This window comes from Nesoenas mayeri, assembly GCF_963082525.1.
Source record: "Nesoenas mayeri genome assembly, chromosome: 4".
Lineage (NCBI taxonomy): Eukaryota > Metazoa > Chordata > Aves > Columbiformes > Columbidae > Nesoenas > Nesoenas mayeri.
This window is the reverse complement of record NC_137540.1, coordinates 61,407,642-61,427,628: the sequence shown is the minus strand read 5'-3', so window position 1 is coordinate 61,427,628 and position 19,987 is coordinate 61,407,642. Positions and strand designations below refer to the sequence as shown.

Genomic DNA, 19,987 nt, shown 5'->3' with positions numbered 1-19,987 from the left:
TAGCTTTGTTATTCATGAGATGAAACTGCAAGTGTTCTGCAAAATCCGACTGGCCACCTCCCCTTGGCTGACCCCTGTGAGTGTCCCAGTGCTCATCCATGTTCCCCAAAGCCACATGTGCACGCTGGGAATGACAGTAGCTGCCCAGTTGGTCAGCGCTATGCAGCTGTTAACATCTGCACTTGAGATACTAGAATGATGCTGCAGAAAAGCTTACGAGGAATCGAGCAGCACCAGACTGGCTCCCTTCTGAGTGAGGGCTGGTCATCCGATGCACTGCATGCACCAGGGACACTGGGGGAAACACAATGCGTGATGATGTTGTTAGAAGATGATGACACAATATAATTCACAAAGGGAAAGGAATTCATATTGCATGGGTAACTATAAATAGAGTATCCTGTGATTTCTTTTCCCTGGGTACCTAATTTTGCATCCTTAACATGCTTGCATGTAATCCTTCTCCTTTGGTGAAGACACACAAACAGCTGTGAAATATTGACCATATAGCTGACATGAATTGGTACATATTAGGAGAAAACCAGCTCCCAAACTGTTTAAATTCATATCCTTTTCATGCATGAAACTGTATTTAGAAAAGCAAATTTCTTTGCACATTAAAGGAAACTGTTGCATGTGTGCCTGTTTTGCATGCGCAAAAGAAAATTTTGCATACACAACAGGTACACATGCTTTTGATTGCAAAGTAAGTACTGCCTTTAGAAAATTGTGTCCCATTAAATAATTCACGTTATCTTCCTAGCAGAAGAAATCTAGAAGTGTCTAGCGAGGAACTAAATCAGTGAAAGTGGGGATTCAGAAAATATTGTTCTCTGTGTTGCAATCATTACACTCCATTATTGGTTTATACAGAAATCAAACAAATTGCATAATTTGTAGCTCAGACAAGCTTTGGTTAGTACAGCCATACAGGATACAAGGGAAAAGGGAAGTGTGCGCTCCCTGCCTGGATATCTCTCCTGCCGCAGAGCGGGAGGGCTCTGCCATGCTCTCACTTTGCAAAGGTAGATGCAGATTCAGTTCCATTAACACCAATAAGCTGGCTACCGGAGCAGACCACAGCATGGGGAGGATGCAGTAGCTACACCTGGGGAAGAGCTCTAAGGAGTCAAGCCAGCCAGTGCAAGAAAGCAAAGACAAACCAGCTGGGCAAGACGCAACCGTATTTCAAGGCTCAGGCCAAGTAGTCCTGTCTAACTGAAAGGAGGGGCTGGCTTTTTAATAATGCCAGAAACTTTGAGAAAATAAATAGTTTTATAGAAGGCAGAAAGAAACATTTGAGTTCCAAATTATGAATAGTGCTTCTCGTATAAAGATACTGTTTTAGAGTACATTCAAAGCCATTACACGGTGAAGATCTAAACAAAATAGCTGAGCAACTAGAAAATTACATAGAAAAAAAATAAGGTAATGTGTGGGGACTAAGTTATTGTAGCTTGGTGGAAACTGCTGTTTTGAGTGTTGTCTCCATCTTCAAGCTCTGTACAGGATTCCTGTTTGCTCCTGGACTCGTACTGACTGAGAGTAGGATATAGGTCTTGGCCTTATTATCTGATAGTTCATAGTATCTACTGCTTGATGAGAAATTACATTTTAAAAAGCTTGATATTAATTTAAAACCTACAAGGTTTTGCTCATTATTTCTGAGACAGTCTATTCAACTCTAGTCAGCAGCTACAGCAAAGTATGCTGACCCCATTGATGAGGTAATCAATTATGCTCGAACAAAACAAACTAGTAACTAGAAAGAAAGGAAGCCTATGGTTTTATACAGAGCCAGAGAAAACAGGGAGAAAGAGCATTTGGCAAATGACACAGGACAAAACATTTTGTTTCCAGGTTCCAAGAAGATATATTTTAAATTTGTATTAAATATGATTTACAAAATCAATGCTCTTCTATTCTGGACAGCTTTACTCAGAGTGAATGAAGACAAACCTGGGCATGCATCCAAAGCTGTGGCTCTACAGGCATGTGGCACTCTGGAACACCGGTTTATGTGCCAGCAACTGCAATTATTCCAACTAGCAATGATTTAGCATTCTGTGATGTCTAGAATGTAAAAAATCCAGGCTATACCTTTGTATCACAACTATCTGAAACCCAGGTTTAAATTATGCCTTTAAAGAGACTGCAGCACAGCTTCCTGCTGTGTACACATTAGAGAATAAAAATGATTAATTCTGCCCATCAGTGAAGTTTTTGCTTATGAGTATCACAAGCCTTTGCTGTGTGCAGCAGAAAAAAAAATGAAAATAATTTTTATGCTTAGTTTCAAATCCTTATTCAAAACCATGTAACAGTGCTAATTACTAAACATAGGAAAGACTGAATAAAACACCATAAAATGCTGACTTAAAACAAACAACAAAAAAACTCCAAACACCACCACCACCAAAACCACCACCAAAAACCTCTACAAGACACCTTAAACCCAAGTGGATTTACCACACTTTTTAGCGTTTGATTTTACAGTCCTGAGTTCAGAATAGATTATTATGTTAAAAGTAACAGAAGAAAGTAATTGGGAAAGAAGTAAATCAAAATGGAAATATATCATCTAATATGAGCTCCCATGATGAGCTGAACATCTGAAAAAAGAGCAGAATGATCACTTCCTCACTGCAAGAATGAGAGACGCAAAGACTGGCTTGGGAAAAAAAAATATTTCCTTTTGGAATCACCACAGCAGGAGCCAGAGGAAGCTTTGCACCCAAAGACCTAACGTCTGTTAAGCTAACGAAACTAGTTTGGAAAAAGAAAAAAAGTAAGACTTCATCTTTTCATCCCCTTGCACTTCACTGCTCATCTCCCTAGCGCTTATCTTGATTCCTTAACTTGAAATCCCAGATTTCTTTTTCTGTGGATTTTTTTTCTGCCTCTTTTATTATTTTTTTTTAATTCTGATGGGGGGAGCAGCATGGGTGCCTGATGCCAGCTACATCCTACCAGGGACCTGCCTTTCTCATTTGCATTGTCACATTCAGCAGAATATGCCACAAAGGACTCAGAAGGAGCCGGCGATGGAGCGAGCGCTGCACATTCAGCATGGCCCCCTGGCCAGCCCAAACGCTTGCTGGTGTGTCCAATTGTGCTAAGGGGATCAAAGACCTCAAAAACAGGGCAATGCCTTGTGCCACAGGACAATAGCCTACTTAAGCCATCTGCTTGCTGCCCAGTTTGCCATGAGGGTGTAGCAAAAACTTGGTGTGACCGAGGAGGAATCCCCAGTGGGGATTTCTGGAGAATGTGCTCTAGGATGCCTCACCATGAGTTGATGACAATCTGGCTACAGGGATGTTGCCAAAGCACAACAGTCACTCTCTATACCAAGCCAGAGACTAAACTAATGGTGACAATACAATATGTACAACATACACATGTTATTCTTGTATTTGCAGGTGGAAAAATTCTAATGCAACGTATTATTCCTCTGAGGTTTTACGTCATATTCTTCTTTCAGTTACACCACAGCAGACATGCTCTGCATAACTCAGAATATAATTCCCACAGTAACTTTTATGCTGATACCACATAAGAACAATCCACAATGGGAGAGAAAGGATAACTACAGGCAGTCCATAAGCTGTAGGGACACCGTGAAAGAGATCTCACCACACATCTTAGTCCTGCATACGGTCCCTCTTGGAGTTCAAAACACTCCGGGGTAGGACTCCATCCATAGGGAAGGTGTTACAAGGTTCATAGACCTGAATGAAGTGCAGCTAAAATAGAGACTGTCAGATACAGCTCTATGTTAGACTGCAAATAACTGCATTTTCTCGTGTTCTTGTTATCTTCAAAAAAGCATCTTGATTAACTACTCAAACAACTAAAAGGAATAAAATCAGATGTTCTTGGCCAAGTTAGTTTGGTGTATTGATTAATTTGCCTCATTTTATCTACTAATGGCATGCCTAGAAATAACAAAAAAGTCTGAATTTTAACCTTGAAATATGAACTCTACACTCTGTTTCAGTGTATCCATTGTAAGCCTACACCAGGGAATACTTTCAAGAATAAAAATAAACTTCCAAACTTCGAATGCACTTTAAGGGTCAAAAAGCAATGGGAACAAATGCATTATTTAATCATAAAAAACACACTCGATTCAGTGCACGGCTGAGGAGGGAGCTCAGGCTCCCAGAGGCAAGTGAAGTGAGGACTGCTTGGAGGGGCTGCAAACAGGGCTGGAGCTGAGCTCTCACTCAGCTCTGCCTCTGCTGGGGGAGGTCCAACAGCTGGAGAAGACAGGCAGCTCTTAATAAGAATGAGCTACCATTTTGTCAGGAACAGTAAGAAGAAAGAAAAAATGGTGGGGAACTTCATGCTTACAAAAAATAACGCTGTTATTCAAAAATGAGAAGAAAGACCTTTAAAAGCATTGGCTACTCACACACTGCTTTGACTCCATGATAAAATTCTTATCCTTTTTAACAGTGTGTTGTTAGCAGCTACATCTTTATTACAGTCTCTGTGTTTCTCCTTCATTCTCATTAAGAGTAAAGTCCATTTCTTACCTGGCCGACACACACTCTGCTCTCATTACCTTGACTCAAAGCTAACAGTAACTTTTAAAAAATGCTCACAATAATCATCGGCTATAGTACACTTACCCTGAGGTAGTTGAGGGTGAAGTTTGTCAGACCCATTCGAGTGATGTTTTTGGACAGCTGCTCCAGCACCTGAGGGTCTTGTGCCTAAACAACACAGGAAAAAAGAATTTTCACTTTGCTTTTTGTCTATTTGTTTTTCTCTGTTTGCTTGGTGGAGTGCAGGGAGGGTTCTCTGAAGAGAGAGGTCATTTCTATGTAAAAGAAAACAACATATACATTGATGCTGAATTTATGTCGTAAGCTACAGAACTCTGTTTGCACAGGAAAATGCAAAACCTTACAAATGAAAACCTCAAGAAATTGGAACAAAATAAAGACCATTCTCCAATATCTGTCCATTCAAGAGAGAGACCTAGGAGGTCCAGTCATGCACAGAGATGCAAGACAGCAGGTCCCCACCAAAGGGATCCTGAGGGATCACAGTACACTTTGAGCCTCCCATTTGTTGGCTGGGAGCCCCAGGAGACTATGCAGATAAAAGGCAGGAATAAAGAAGGTATTGCTTTCTTTCTGTGGATAAGAAACCGAAGCAGAGAGAACTCATCAAAGCACCTTCAGTGGAGCTGATCATGTAACTGGCAGTAAGCACAGACTGGAGAACCCTTCTTGTCAAAGTTATTTTCCCAGAATTAAACAGGAAAAATGCAAGCACATTTCTTCTCTGACCCGAGACAGGAGCTTTACCTGTGAGACCAGCCTCCTCTTTAAAATGAGATCAATCTCATTACTAAAATTAATACCTGCTGGTTGCTGCCTAACCTGGTCTGCTCTCTGTGAATTGCAGCCCTCTAAATACACATTGTTGCTCATGGCCATCTTCGTGCTCCCTTCATGGGGAACTGTTGAAGAGTTCAACAGGTCAGCGCTCTAAAATAACTCTGAGACAGAAATGGTGGGGCAGATTTTTAAAGGTATTTTCTTCAGGCCTGTAATAGCATTTTAAGAAAAGTCTAGGCTGCTTAAGTTATTTAGAATTCCTCACTAAGAATATATCTTTATCTATGGCTATCTAAGTAATTTGGTGTCAAAATACAGGCACATATTTGGGCCTGTGTTCTTACCCTCTATAAAATCATAATCCTGCAATTAATGTTGTGATGGAGCACTACTAATCTGAACAATTCTACAGAACTGAAAGTGGCATTAAGACTGTCCTTTGTTTCTCCCCAACGATTTACTTTATAATAGTTTAACTTCAACCTGTAGAATATTTAATATTTTAATGTTCCGCTGTGTCTATTTTCATAGAATTAGTAAAAAAAGAAAAAAATGTCTTGAAATGTGAAAAAAAGAAGATCTGGATTAAAATTCTAAAGGTTTCTAAGTAAATATATGGTAATTACTTATTTTCTGTCTCATACAAGTTTGGCAGTTTGCTTAATTTAAAAGCTAAATATAATTTGTACCTACAGTTATGAAAATTCACTGAATTTAGTGCAGTTCATACCAATAAGAACAGATTATGAGCCTGGATCATAGAGACCACCAAATGGGATTAAAAAGAAAACTGTGTGCTAAAACAAAATAAAAACATAGCAACGGTGGCAACAATAGAGCACTGAGAAACACTGCAGTGGTGAAAGAATTTGTAAATGGACACAGTTGCAGGCAAAACAAAATATTTATAGTTAATTGCCCTGGGTGTGAAATTTGCTGGAGTTCTTCATAAACCTAATCTCATCTCTTTGCATTAGGTCAAGTGAAAAAAGGATTACTTACATGCATGGCTAGAATGCTGCGTGGGACTAATTCTCTGTACTGTCTAATAGTAAAGTGCCATGTTTTTATTCTCATAAGATCATCAAAAGTAAACTCCAAGATAAGACGTCCTTCTGTGCATACCTAGAATACATAAAATGCATGAAATAAATTCCCAGGAATTTTGTTTTCAATGGTATTGTATCATCGATTAAACAACATTTAAAAATATCAGAGCAGTATTCTATTGTTCATTTCTGCTAGGTAAATTGTTTTTCTTTCTCTTGGGGGAAAAAAAAACGAATGTGGGAAAATTATTCATAGGCCTTACCGCAGAGACAGTAACTTATAATAGATTTTATAGCATTTTACAAATATAGAATATTGTGTGTGCTAAATCTTATTTATTGCATCAGTTCTCTTTCCCTTGCAGTTTGCTGTTGCTAATTAATGAGTGAACCTTGCAGTGGAGGTGGCTGTGGTGCCACTGCACACAGTTGATGTCAAGTTGCTGAACCAGTCAGTCCCAACCTGGTTTATGTTGCCCTTTCCTTACAATAGCTTGGCATATAAACCTTTCTTTCACGTCCAGTCGGAGTACACAGAACCCTGGATGCCTGTGGCCAAACCTGATCTTTTTCCCTATTTTTTTTTCATTCTTGTCTTTTCTAGGAATTTTACCCCATTTTAATTTTTCATTTCTTATCTACTTTTATTAACCCCACCATTCCAAGGAAAGGCAGACGGGGTGTCTGCCATGGCAGGTTGGAGAGCCAGGGGAACAGAGAAGAGCTGGCAGCCATGGACATGGGAGCTGCTTCCATAGAAAGTGGCTCATGCAGCTTTATGAGGGGTCTAGTCTGCGAAAGGAGAGAAAATACAGGAGGAATAAATGTACAAGTGGGTGCTACTGGGAAATGAAAAGTAAAATAAATTACAGGGGACTTTTAAATGACTGTCCACGACTTTATGTGGAAAACCCACTGTGGCTGTGGTGGTCTTTAAGGTGCAAAATACATGCCCAGCATGGTGTCCTGACTGGAGTACTGTAAATGATGCATGATCTGAAAATTAACTCACTCTGTTGCTGACTTTTTTTTCTTTAAACCAGATGTTTAGACTTACAACTCCTATTCAGAGTAACTTACAAATGTGGGGTATGGAGATATTGTAGAAATAGGGCGTAATGGCTTTCAAAAGAAAAGGTTTCTGTAACTTTAATTTTAATACAACTAATAAGTGATTGAACAATGAGCCATCCCACATTCAGCTGAGTCTGCTGAGCATTTTTACAAGCCCCAATTCAGACTCAGCTAGTTACCACTTGGGCAATGTGTCGCTTTTCTGTTTAACACTTCACTTAATGTCATCATGGTTTTTCCTCCTGGTTGTTACTGCAAAAACAGGTAGGCAATTTTAACAGGTATATTACTGTAGACCTCTGAAGGAGAATCTTGCAATGGCTTCTCATCTGCCCTTTTCAACATACCTTAGTGATGCCTTCACATTTTTAATGTGACTTATTTTGTCATTTGACCCTGTTTTTGATTTTCTCATCAGTCGCACAATGATAAGGAATTACACAGGGGTACACGTGTGCACACATAAGGACTCATACAAGAAGAAAAACATGTCATATTAATGTAACTGTGTTGAGGCCAGAGATCCTGACTACTGACCATTTAACATGAAAATATTTCAGGTTTAAAACATTTTAAATTAATAATACCTGTGGCTTCTCAAATGTTTCTTCTGTTAAGATCAAAACCGCACCGTTCTTAACATATTTATTTTATGCACTGGCATTAACAAATTTTAATAGAAAAACTGGAACACATACCTCACATCACAGTGGTAAAAAATTATACATCTTATAAAGGAATTTAATTTCCTTAGGTAGAGCAGAATTTTACGCATTGCTTTTAATCAATAAAATTGGTGCAGTTCTTATTTTAAATCGGCCTCTTTTTTATTTTTTTAAAAGCTGCCTTTTACATAGAATCCAAAAAATCAAAAGGGTCTCCAATTAAGAAAACATTTTCTGTTGTGCTGAATTCATGTTACCGTACTGTGAGCTCTGACATTTTGTTTCTGTGGTAACCAAAATCAGCTGATTAGTTGGCATGGCAACAGAAAAGATGTAATCCCAGCAGACACACTCTAATCAATGCCCCCAGCACAGATGGTCTCCGGAGGATCAACAAGAAAGAGGCTGGCAGGCATTCAGTGTATCACGTGGTCGCTCTAGACTAGGCCAGGAAAAAACTAAAAAAGAACATTTCTCAAACTAACCAATCTCTTTTTAACCCCTTCACTGCACTTATTAATTGTAGGAATTTCAACTGCTCGCACCTATGAAAACCAACTTGGGTCCTGTGCCTTTTTGTTCGGAGTCTCGCTCTCCTAACACTGGGCATCTTTAAAAACTCTTCCCCTTTTATTAATGACCATCTCTCAAAACTGACTCAGTGCTTAAAAAGAAGCCTAAAGATTACACAAATCTGGTCAATGCCTGAGATTGTTATTAAGGATTAAAATCACTGAGTTTTGAGGGCTTCACCTATAAAATCCAGTTGATGGTCGCAGGAAGAGAACGGTTCGAACATGGGGTGCTCCCTGCTCTAGTGGGAAGGCACAGATCCCCTCTGCCACTCTATAAAGGAATACAAATAAACATTGCTAACTGCAGAAAAACTGTTTGCCTACACGTATAGTTGGAGTGTTGGTAATATGGTGAAAATAGAGACTTAGGAGAACTCCTAAAGCTTTCCTATACCTGGAGAAAAAAAAGCATCTGCCAGGTAAACAAATATGATAGTTAGGGCTTCAGTCTCTCCTTTTACCACATTTAAGTCATGCCATTGAACTGTATTTAATTCTTTACTATATTTACTTATACCTTGGTAAAAAAAATTTAAAGTGTGTCACACTTTACAAGGACCTCTTGCCTTCTAAAGACAAGCTGGACTCTTCATATTGTTACTGTTAGGCATGTTCTAGCCGTATATGTTTGAAAAAAACCTGGAAATGCCACTTTATATATTCATCCAATACTGCTGTATGCAGTGAGTTGCTCTAACTAGGAAAATGTCACAATGAATAAAATGCAGCTCCAGGTTTCTGATTCAATACATGATGAGAACTGTTTCAGCCCGTTATGTTAGAAGCTAGTGAATTTGCAGCTTACAAGTTGTGCAACTGAAGCAGCTATTAACAAATGTAATTAGTTTGTATTTTTGCTTTGAAAACCTCCTTACAGTAGTTTCACTGGGTCAAATTCAGACATGATTTAAGGAGTCCATGGTAGTGCTGCTTATTATGGAAACCTGCCTTGTTCCAACGCCGATGCTGCAAAAGTTTGGAGTCTACCTTTGGGTACAAGATCTGTGCCCTCAGTATCTCTGCTAGAAGTTACACATGCACAGCTGACACAACATTCGGCTATAACTTATTTCTGAGACAGTAATATACTCTTTTCTCCCTTATTCCACCAACTACTGTGTTTTATTTCAAACTTGCTCTTACTAACACAGTCATATTTTAAAACTGTAATTTTTCTCCTGGCATCCAAATCACATCCCCAACTGAACTTTTCTACCGGGATACAGAGGTTTATGTTGGAATCCACAACAGAAACATGAGGGCTGGAGCCAGCCGTGTGCTGCCAGGGCTGCAGTGCAGACGGAGGGTCTCTCTGCACACAAAAGGAGGTGACTGTGACCTCCTCGCGTGAGGTGTGAGCCCAGCCCCGTCCCTGCTGCTGGCCTGTCTTTGACTTGCTGGATTGTAATCTCCTTTCCAAAGTAACAATACTGTAACATGCTGTTACGGTAAGCAAAATAAACTCACTGAATCAAGAAAAGTGTGTTTTGTTTACTGATTAAAAAACCCCAAACAAATAAACAAACAAACCCCAAACCTTTTATTTGCTATTGGGTTAAAACTAACAGAAAGGGAAAAGACAGAAATCCCTTTAGGGATCTACGGGAAGCAGCAGCCACTGCACCCCCTGCTCACGTCCTCCGCACCTGGCCAGCACGCTCATGGCAAAAAGGTGCTACCTCGGAATAGCTGGTCTCTTCGCATTTATCACTCTCCCCTGTTTGTGTCTGTGTAAGGCACAGGGGCTGGAGCGGGAGAGCTGGACCACCACCACCACCACCACCACCACCACCACCACCACCACCACCACTCCATTAAGATGTCAGGGAAGACACTACGAAGAGATGGGACTCACATAGGTGCTGAGAAAATATCAGCCATGTGGGCCCTGGTCATGATGCTGTGAAAAGCCGGTGCCTGTTTTGACTCTACAACCTCCACAATCCTGCAGGCCAAGGGCAACATGGATGGGATACCTCCCGCCACTGCCCCTTCTCCCTTCATGCTTTTCTCCATGCAAATGTTAAAATTAATAGAGATGCACAAGTGCAAGACAGAAAATCATCATTTACACTTAATTTATGAAAGGGTACATTTCCATTTTGAAAATCAGTTTACTGATTTTCTTTAAATATAAGAAAAATTTTGTTTTAATTTCTATTTTCCACCTTTTTAGTACTGTTGTTCATAAATATATGGCACTTACTTTAATTACCGGGCTAGAAGTGGCAAATGCGTGAAGATAATTCACCATCAATTACAAATATTGAATATTCACTAACCGCCTGATCCAGAGCATGTTTAAATCAATTGACTCCTTCCATTGACTTCACTGCCCTTTGGACAGGCATCCTACTGTATTAAATCACTATTTTCCTAGAGATTTATGGTCCTTGTACTGGGTAAGAATCAAATGTAAAGCATACCATACCAAATGGTAGGTACCAGCAATGTGAAATCTCATTGTTGCTTTAAAATCGAGCCCAGAGAAAAGGAGATGGTCAGGTGGAATTCAATTAACATACAGCTGATGGTTCTGGCAACCTGGAATTATGTGCTTCTCTTGCAGTCTTTCTGGGAGAATTGCAAAGGATGCCCACAGAATTTTCCAGCCACGTAATGAATATAAAAAATAGTAATTAAATGGCTTCAAGGGTTTTCAGTATTAGAAATAATCTCAGTCTACTAGAAAAATGCAACAGCCAATATTTTTCACCCTTATACACACTGAAAAAGAAAAAAGAAAAACAACAGAAAAACCCAAACCAACAACATGCTTTACTGAGTCTTCCCTGTTACCTTGGTAAACATGGGTTTTCCATGCTGAGTGACCATGGTGCATTGATCACAGTCCACTGTGATGGATGAGTTGTGGTATGACTCTTTTGAGTGCTTGAGAATGTAATACAGGTCTGTTACACCTCCTTCAAAGACAGTGCTAAAATAACGAGGAATGAGGGTCCTTCCAATTGCTGTGAGGAAAATACAAAGCAGAATTCAGCAAATGCTCTAGGTTATAAAATCTCAAACCATTTGCTAACAGAACATGAATAATTTTAAGCGCAATGAAATCAAACTTTCATTTAATGAATATAATAGATGTTCTCTGTCTGCTGCAGAAATAAAGTTGCGCCTGCTCCCATTGAAATCAGTGCAAATGGCTTACTCCATTCAGAGAGAGTGGGCTCGTCTTATTTAATCTTTTTACATTGATGGTGAGTTAGAGTCAGTCTTGAAGCCATCTGCAAAGTTTTTTGTCATAAAGTAATTATTATACAGAAAGCCACATGGTGTCAATTCTGACTGAAAGTCGGATATTACTCATAAATGCATAAATACAAGTGGTGAGCATTTACAGAAATAAACTCTTACACCCAAAAAAGCAAAGCACATTTGTACAGAGGGGTTGTGTACACATATATGTTTCTATGTGTGTGGGCACGTGTGTATTTTTATATACCCACCCACATGTAGACACACAACACATGCACACACATTCTTGATTGAATAGCAGGGTTACTGCTGAGAAATCAGTCCTGGATGGAAGAAGAACCTAAGATTGCAGTACCATATATGTTACACAATTTGTGACTACCCACACGTCTATCTGAAATCTCTCTGTAGATCCGAGGTATTTATGTCAGAGGCCACAAAGTCTGAGCAGACACCTGAACCAGCTCATATGCACTACTTAAAACCCAAACTATGGACTCAAGGTACCCAATTCTGCAATAGTTACTTGGGCAAAGCTCTCACTAAAGTCACACCTCTCACTTCAAAAGCAGTTTCAAGTAAGTACTATAAAGTCTAATTCCAAATACGTAATAGTAATGATGAGGTTCTGAGAGTACTTCAGATGCAGAAAGCAGCAGAAGCACTGACATCAAAGGCAATTATCTCGTATGCAACTGATGTTTTCCATCTCCTTTTTTTACAGATAAATTCAGATACAACCACAAGACTGGCATGACAGAACACTTCAGTTTATAATAGACCGATACTTCCATACCGAATGACTCATTGCTTTGCATGCATTAATCAGTCCACAGTAATTCTGAGCTGTGGATACATAAACATCGCCTCCATTTTACAGAGGGGAAAAAACAAGTGATCTAAACTGTATTTTGGAAGAATGAGATAGAAAAGTCCCCATCAACAGGCAAGATTAGAGTTTATTAGTTCCTAATTCTTGATTGTCTAGCAGGACTACGCGGTGACTCATGTCTCTCTCACTTGTGGTATACTTTTGAAAGTAATTTCTAAAAAAAAAATTAAAGGAATTTTGTCAGCATATGAACAAAGGCTCCTGACCCTAAAAATGTATTTGCAAGTGGGTGTTGTAAATTAAAATGTACTGCATTTTCACAGTAGTTCTGTGAAAGCTGTTTCTGCTTTGTGCATTACAATGTGCAATATTGCATGTACAGTCATAACACACATTATATAATGAAAATATATGAACATAGAAAATAAAGACTTGTTAAAGCTTTTGCTGTAGTATTAGATATTAATGTAATTTAATGTACAAAATACACCATGCTCTCTGGAAGTGGCTGACAATTTAATGAATACGTTGAATGACGATTCTATGGCTCTAGCTCCTAAAAAACACACCCACTCACCATGCATATATTAATTTTCTACAGTCTTTTAATTTAATTTAGAAAAAACTGAAGTCCAGTGTATCAGCACCGGATTCAACTCAAGCTTTACCTCAAATTTTTCTATGTTGATATGGTATATTGTAAAACGTGAAATTTACTCATCAAGTTAATTTCTTACTCCCCTAAGGCTAATTAGTGCAAATTAAATTTCCTGCTAATCATCCTAAGCAGCAAACGTGTGATATGAAAATCCAGTATTCCTACTGATTGTGATAAACCTCTGTTCACGTGACGTATGCACTGCATAAATATATTGAAACTATTTTAACTGCAGTTTATAGACCATTTCCAAAGTAGCATCATCATATGGTGTTGTTTTTTGCCTTGTATTCACAGCTACAACACATTAAAGAAGGCTAGAAATACATTAAATACCTTATTCTTATTAATTTTCCTCGTAAGCATTATCTATGCTTGCCACAGGGGTATGCTACTGTGAACAACAAAGCAGGGGACCAAGAGGAGGAAAAGGAATAGAGGTGCGCACAAGGATATGCAGAGCATGTCTGTAAAATGAAAATAGCTGGTGCAAATGTCCAGCAAAAATGATTATAGCTAATATTCACCTCCTGAAGAAACATTCATAGAAACCCATATTAATAAGGAGACCTGTTCTTGGCTCACCATTTTGCCTTGCCACAGAAGACTCAAGTGGTTTCAAGGTTTTGGTTCTCTTCCTTAGGCACGCAATGGCTTAAAAAGATCACTTAATTTCTAGGATAAATAGGAAACTCTCTACAGCAGTAACCAAGCTTACTGATGCAGGAGATGGTATTTCCGAGAACAACAAAAGCCTGTGAAATTCCTCCTATAAAGTCTAGTGTGTGTGTGTGCACCCCCAGCTCTGCTGCATGCGTATAGACAATCCTTTCCTGGGCACAGGAATATGAACATGTCAGATGTGCTTTTCCTCCCCTTCTGGCAGTGATGGACGTGCTCAGGTGTGGATGTACACACTCCACCTGTGCCTGACACTGCACATCTCAGCAGGATTTTAGTAATACCAGATATCTTCTGCCAGAGTCAGCTGAAAGCACTTCCTAGGAGGACTCCAAGTAACACGAAGGCAGGATTGTGGGACAACTTGATAGCTCAGGCCACTTCCGGATGTAGTTTAGCCATCTTTGCACCAGAAATGTGACCTCACACCTTGCAGAACACAGAGCAAGCTGTACACCAGCTTGGTTTTGGGATGGCAGTTCCCCAGAGGCTGTCACAGACAATAATGGTAAGTACAGTCTGAATAGCATATGGTGTAATATCACACCAACAGGGCTGAACAAAGCCTTACATGCCACTGCTGGTGGAACTTCTTCATGTTTTAGAGCTTGACTTTTAGTCTACAGCGTAGACTTTTAAGACGAAACCATCTGAGGATGGTTTTGTAGTGCTCATCCCTCCCACACCACACTTCCCTAAAGGAGGACCACACGGATACCCTCACATCCACGCACAGTTCTTTGTCACAGGAGCTCCAAGAGTGAGCATTTGCAGTAGCACGTGGAGTAAGGGGAGACTCCTGTCAGTTCCTTTCCTGCTATCAGGGCCCTGAGAGCCCTCCAAGAGAACCCCAAGAGCACCCCTGCTGTGGGCTGGGCTGCCAGCCAGATTTTCCTTCTAGCATCCTTCCAGCCCAGCTACTGCAAGGCTTTCTGCCTCCATCCTCCTGGAGAGCCCTGCAGCCAGACCTCCTTCCAGTTCTGTCTCCTATCCAACTGTTGCTCTTTATTCTTTCTCCAGTCTCCTTGATCACCTACCCACATGGTCCAATCTCTCACCTTATGGTTAGTTGCTTTGCATCGGTTATCTTTTGAGTTCACTGTGCAACACTCAGTATCATCCTGTCTTCTCTCCCCCACCTCACATGCTGCCCCTTTTTCTCTTGCTCAGGGAGGCTCCCTTCCCAAATCCACTCAATTTCCTCATTCTCCTTACTTAAGCAGGCCCAGGTATCTAGTTTCAGTCTCCTCCACTCTCCTCAAAATAATGCCAGCCTCACACACACGCTTTCTCAGTGCCCTTCCTACCCAGCCAGGCAGCCCCAGTTCCTCCTTCCAGGCTCCCTGCCTCAGCAGTCTAAGTCATCCTTCTGGAGCTTGATTTTTTTTATTTTTTGGTAGTGCGTGTGGTTTTTCTTTGTTTGTTTGTTTTGTTTTGTTTTGGTTTGGTTTGGTTTGTTTGTTTTTGCTTGTTTGGAGTTTTTTGTTGGTGTTTGTTTTTTGGGGGGTTTTGTTGTTTTTCCTTGTTGCTGGTTTTATATTTCCTCCCAAGATTCTCCCTCTGATCTTTTCCCCACTCTGCCTCTTCCTAGCAGCAGATTCTTTCTCTAAACAAACCTCATTCCTCTTGCCTTCCTTCAGCTTCTCATCCAGCAAGGAACCAGGCAAGAGACCTTCATCCTGTGCCCCCCACCCACCCAAACATCTCCCCATGTTTTTCTCACTGATGTCCAACTCTCCCTTACTGAATCATCCTTCAGCTTCTTCTTTCACCTCCTGGTTTCTGTTTCCCTCTCATCTCTCACATCGGTGTCATCTTGCCTTGAATTTTTCCCTTCTCTTTTTTTTACTCCTCTTCCCTCTTTTTTCCACCACACACAGGTCAAGTTGCTTTCTTCATGGGACCACCAGTTACTCTTTGCAGCTGGAAGGTGGGCAGCCCCACTGGGCTCCTACGGAAAGTCTCACTATGTTCCTGGGAACGGGAGTCCTTGGAAATTTTAGCCGTCAAATTCTTGCAAAGCCTGCATTGGGTAGTTGAGAATGGGCACTTTTTCCCCCCAAAGATTTATAAATTTGCCAAATTCAGTCAGATTTCCACAAAGAAGACCAAAGGGAAACACCTGCCACAGAGGTGAGCAACCCTACTCCAGAGCATACAAATTCTTGGGCATTTAAAATGCAAAGTTTCAAGACTTTAATAACACAGACAAAACAATCTTTTTCCATTTTGGGGTAAAGAAGAAATCTTTTTGGTTTAAATAAAAATGAACAAGCCATAAGCAAAAACAATTTCATCTTTTTTGGGCCAAATTTGTCAAAATTATAATAAGTAGAAAGAAGACCTTTTAATGGGACTTATCAAACAATATTAATAATAAATGCTACATCATCTCCCTGCAAGAATACATTAGAATAGCCATGACTGCAGATGCTGAGGCTCTGTGCCCAATACTCAGGCTTAGGAAATACCTGCATTTATACAAATACTAGCAGGCTCTTACAGTCCCATTACTCAGAAAAGACCTTTTTATAGTGTGAAATGTGACACCCTGCATTGTAAGTTACTGGATATACTAGAAGGAAAATTCATTTGCCCCTCAGCATTCAGGCATTAATTCCAGATCACTGGAATGCTGCTTTGAATTATCATTTTGTCCTGGGCAGCATCCTTCATCCCTAGTTGAGTATTTGGGGATGTACTATTTCCCATGAGGCGTGGGCACTGCCCCTTAACTTTTGTTTCATTTGTGCTAGAAAATCCCCAGATAGCAAAGCAAACTGACAAAGATCAGCTGGATTTAGTAACAAGTAATAGTTATCTATATGAAAATGTCTATAAGAAAAGCATATCTGCAGTGACTATTTTGCACAAAATATAATGCTGTCATCCGCTGGAATTATGTACTTTTAGCCTATTTAGTGGTGTAACAGCTTGGCTACATGTGATTTTCTATACCTTTACAGTGGATCAGAGATCTAAATGTGATCTAGACAGGTAGATTTGTGACATGCTCCTAAATATGAGTGGTCCAGAAATCAATTAATTAAATCTATAAACATAGGCAAGAAGCTTTATATGTCAGTAACAGATATATTATATGTAATTTATTAAGTAACATTCCTGGGGAACTCTAAAGAAAAGAATGAAACCATCTGACATAAATGGTCCAAGTCCTGCCTCTTGGGAAGGGACGCACTTAGGTCACAGTCCTGCTTTTTGGCCTGAACATAGAATGGTAACAATTAGGGTGCCTGATCCTAGAAATCATTATTTTTATGCTGTACTATCACTTACTTCCTCTTTCAAATGTTTACCTGAGTGTAAAATCCTCTCAGGAATATGTTTAAGTCTAAAATTATTTTTTCATCCCAAATTGAGCCAAGAAGTCCCACGACCTCTAGGTGTGAATGGCCATAACTTGTGAAGCTCAGGGTTTTTGCAAGCCTCAGACTAGCTATGGGCAGAAAGCCAGTTAAAAAATATTTTGCAATATAGTTGTGGTACTACCACAGACCATGTGGTGGTGATGGTACTAATGGAGTTTGTTGATTTTTTTTTTCCCAAGGAAGATTTCTATAAAATAGAAAGTAAACATGTTTTTCTAGTTCACAGGAAACCGGTATTATTTGTGGGCTAGGAATAGAAGAACGCTTCCTCCCTTTGTGTCCCAAATTTAGGCTGTCAAAATCTCAGTGCCCTCTCTACAGAATGGAGGTTCACAGCCCCTTTGCAGATGCAGGGCTTGATAGCAAACCCCTCCTTGCTCATCAAACTGCTCTTGTGTTGCCTTTAAGGTAGAAGCTCTCAGGGGCAGGGACTCGGATTTAGCATATACATCATGCAAGGTAACTGCCAAGTTGGTACAGAAATGAAACAATGAAAGTGTTAATCAGTGAAATAAAAATATTGGTTTTATTGCTTCCAGGCTGGTTTTTGCAGCTCTGAATCCTGTCAAGTCCTATGTCTTCAATTAGAACTAGGATATAAAATAAGTAATAAAACAGACACAAATAAAACCATAAAATAGAAAAAGGCTTTAAAAGTTCCACAGAATCAGCAACAGAATGAAAAAACCACCCTGTGCCTATAGCTCAAAGGAGCTCTGCCTGGAAGCTCTGGTGCTGCCTGCAGCTGCTGATCTCATCAACATGCTATAGAAGGGCTTCAGGAACTCCACTGGTTGGGGCTGTGGATTTTTGGCTCCCAGCACAAAACGTTGAGCTGTCCTGTAAAGCTCTAGGCAGACCATGAAAGTCTCTTGCTTGAGAGGTTATCACAGTTGGATCTCAGTAATTGAATGGAGATGCTGCAACTAACTCCCTTAGCCAGATGTAAGGGCTAGGAAGCCAGAAGACTTCCCATTGATTGCAAATGAGCCTTCTTGAGCACTGCAGAAGAAAGCCTGAGCTTTCTGTTAATTGTTAATTGTCATCTGTGTGGGCCAGAGCTTGGCATTTTCCTCTACGTATATTTTTGTAACTGAAATAAATTTCTACACACAAAGCACAACTTAATAGAATTAAATAGCGATGCCACTGCTGTTATACTGCCTATACTCCTTTTTGTCCCAATTTATCCCAGTGAAACAGTACATCAGGTGTGTTCCCTCCCAGACACAGTCCATCTGGCCGGGATGTGAAGGGAGGGATCCCTCCCTGAAGCTGGACAGCTGTAAAGCTCCATTTCTCAGAACCATGTCCCTCTCTCTGGAAGAGCTGCCTGGAGGAACACCCCTCCACCTTTATCATACCTTATCTGGTGAGTGGATTCAAACCCAAACAACATGAATCTGTCAATTCCCAGGAAAAGCTACTGTCAGATTTGACAGTATGGCACGACAGGCAGTGAAAAGACAGTCTAATAAGTCCAAATTCTGTCTTGGAGACGTGTGGGCCATGTTGATTAAACCACCCACGTATATCCGAGGCAGAATCTGGCACAAAGACCTGCCCTTTTTTTCTCTCTATCTAGTGGGCAAAATTGGGCTTCTATCATTTAGACTGCTTATAGAATAAAAATTATAATGTATGATTAATTTTCACTTATGGAAAATTTCTAGTTATGTATACAAATTAAATATTACATAAAATTAAATGTATGATTTAAAATCTATTACAGCAGTAGTAATAATAATAATATACTACAGTATTCTAGTATATTAATAGACTATTAATAGTGTACTATTAATAGTAGTATACTGATAATATACTACATTGTATTTAAACATTCATGAAGCATCTGCATAATCTACCCACACTGTAGATTATAAACTCCACGAAGTTCAAAAGACAGAAAAAGTACTACATATTGCTAATAAAGCACAGGTTTCGAGGAGTAAAATCAGCCGTGTATACATTCTTCCCATGTCCTTATAATTTCATTTTTATCTTTAAGGATCTACCTAGCAATTTCTGGAAACTGGGAAATCTAACGTTTCCAACCATCTTGCCTTTGTTCTGAAGTTCATAAGAAAACTGCAAAGTGGGATGAGTAACATGGATTCAGCACAGTGACAGAGTGACTTGCATCCTTCCCACATCCAGAAGCCAATGTTTTGGGGTGATTTTGTTTTGATTCACGATACTTTCATGATATCTGTAATAATTTATTTGTTTTATGTCAATAATATTGCCTACAAGTAAAAGCTATAACCCAAAATACTAAAGCTTGTAAAATTGTAAATGTTTAGGTTTCCCTGTCGAGTTCCTTCTATCCCGTGTAATTCAGTCATTGTATAAGATTTGGCTCTACTTTTTCTCCAATAAGTATTTTCTAACAAAATTTTACCCTGGTGAGGATTTGCCTGTATAATTTTGATTCAGTTGACAGTGTATTTCCTTTTCTCGAAAGTCTCTAACTAGCACTTCAATCCTCTAAAACACA

General features: G+C 39.7%; 1 protein-coding gene across 3 annotated transcripts in view; it reads right to left on the bottom strand.

Moving 5' to 3' along the window:
- LDB2 (LIM domain binding 2) overlaps positions 1-19,987 on the bottom strand; it is a gene marked incomplete at both ends in the record, with an annotated part of 217,268 nt that overhangs the window by 39,938 nt on the left and 157,343 nt on the right. For all 3 annotated transcript variants that reach the window (XM_080344507.1, XM_080344508.1, XM_080344509.1), the window contains 3 exons: positions 4,638-4,721; positions 6,357-6,479; positions 11,517-11,689. In XM_080344507.1, the coding sequence (XP_080200633.1) occupies positions 4,638-4,721; positions 6,357-6,479; positions 11,517-11,689 (380 nt within the window). The remainder of the gene's footprint in view (positions 1-4,637; positions 4,722-6,356; positions 6,480-11,516; positions 11,690-19,987) is intronic.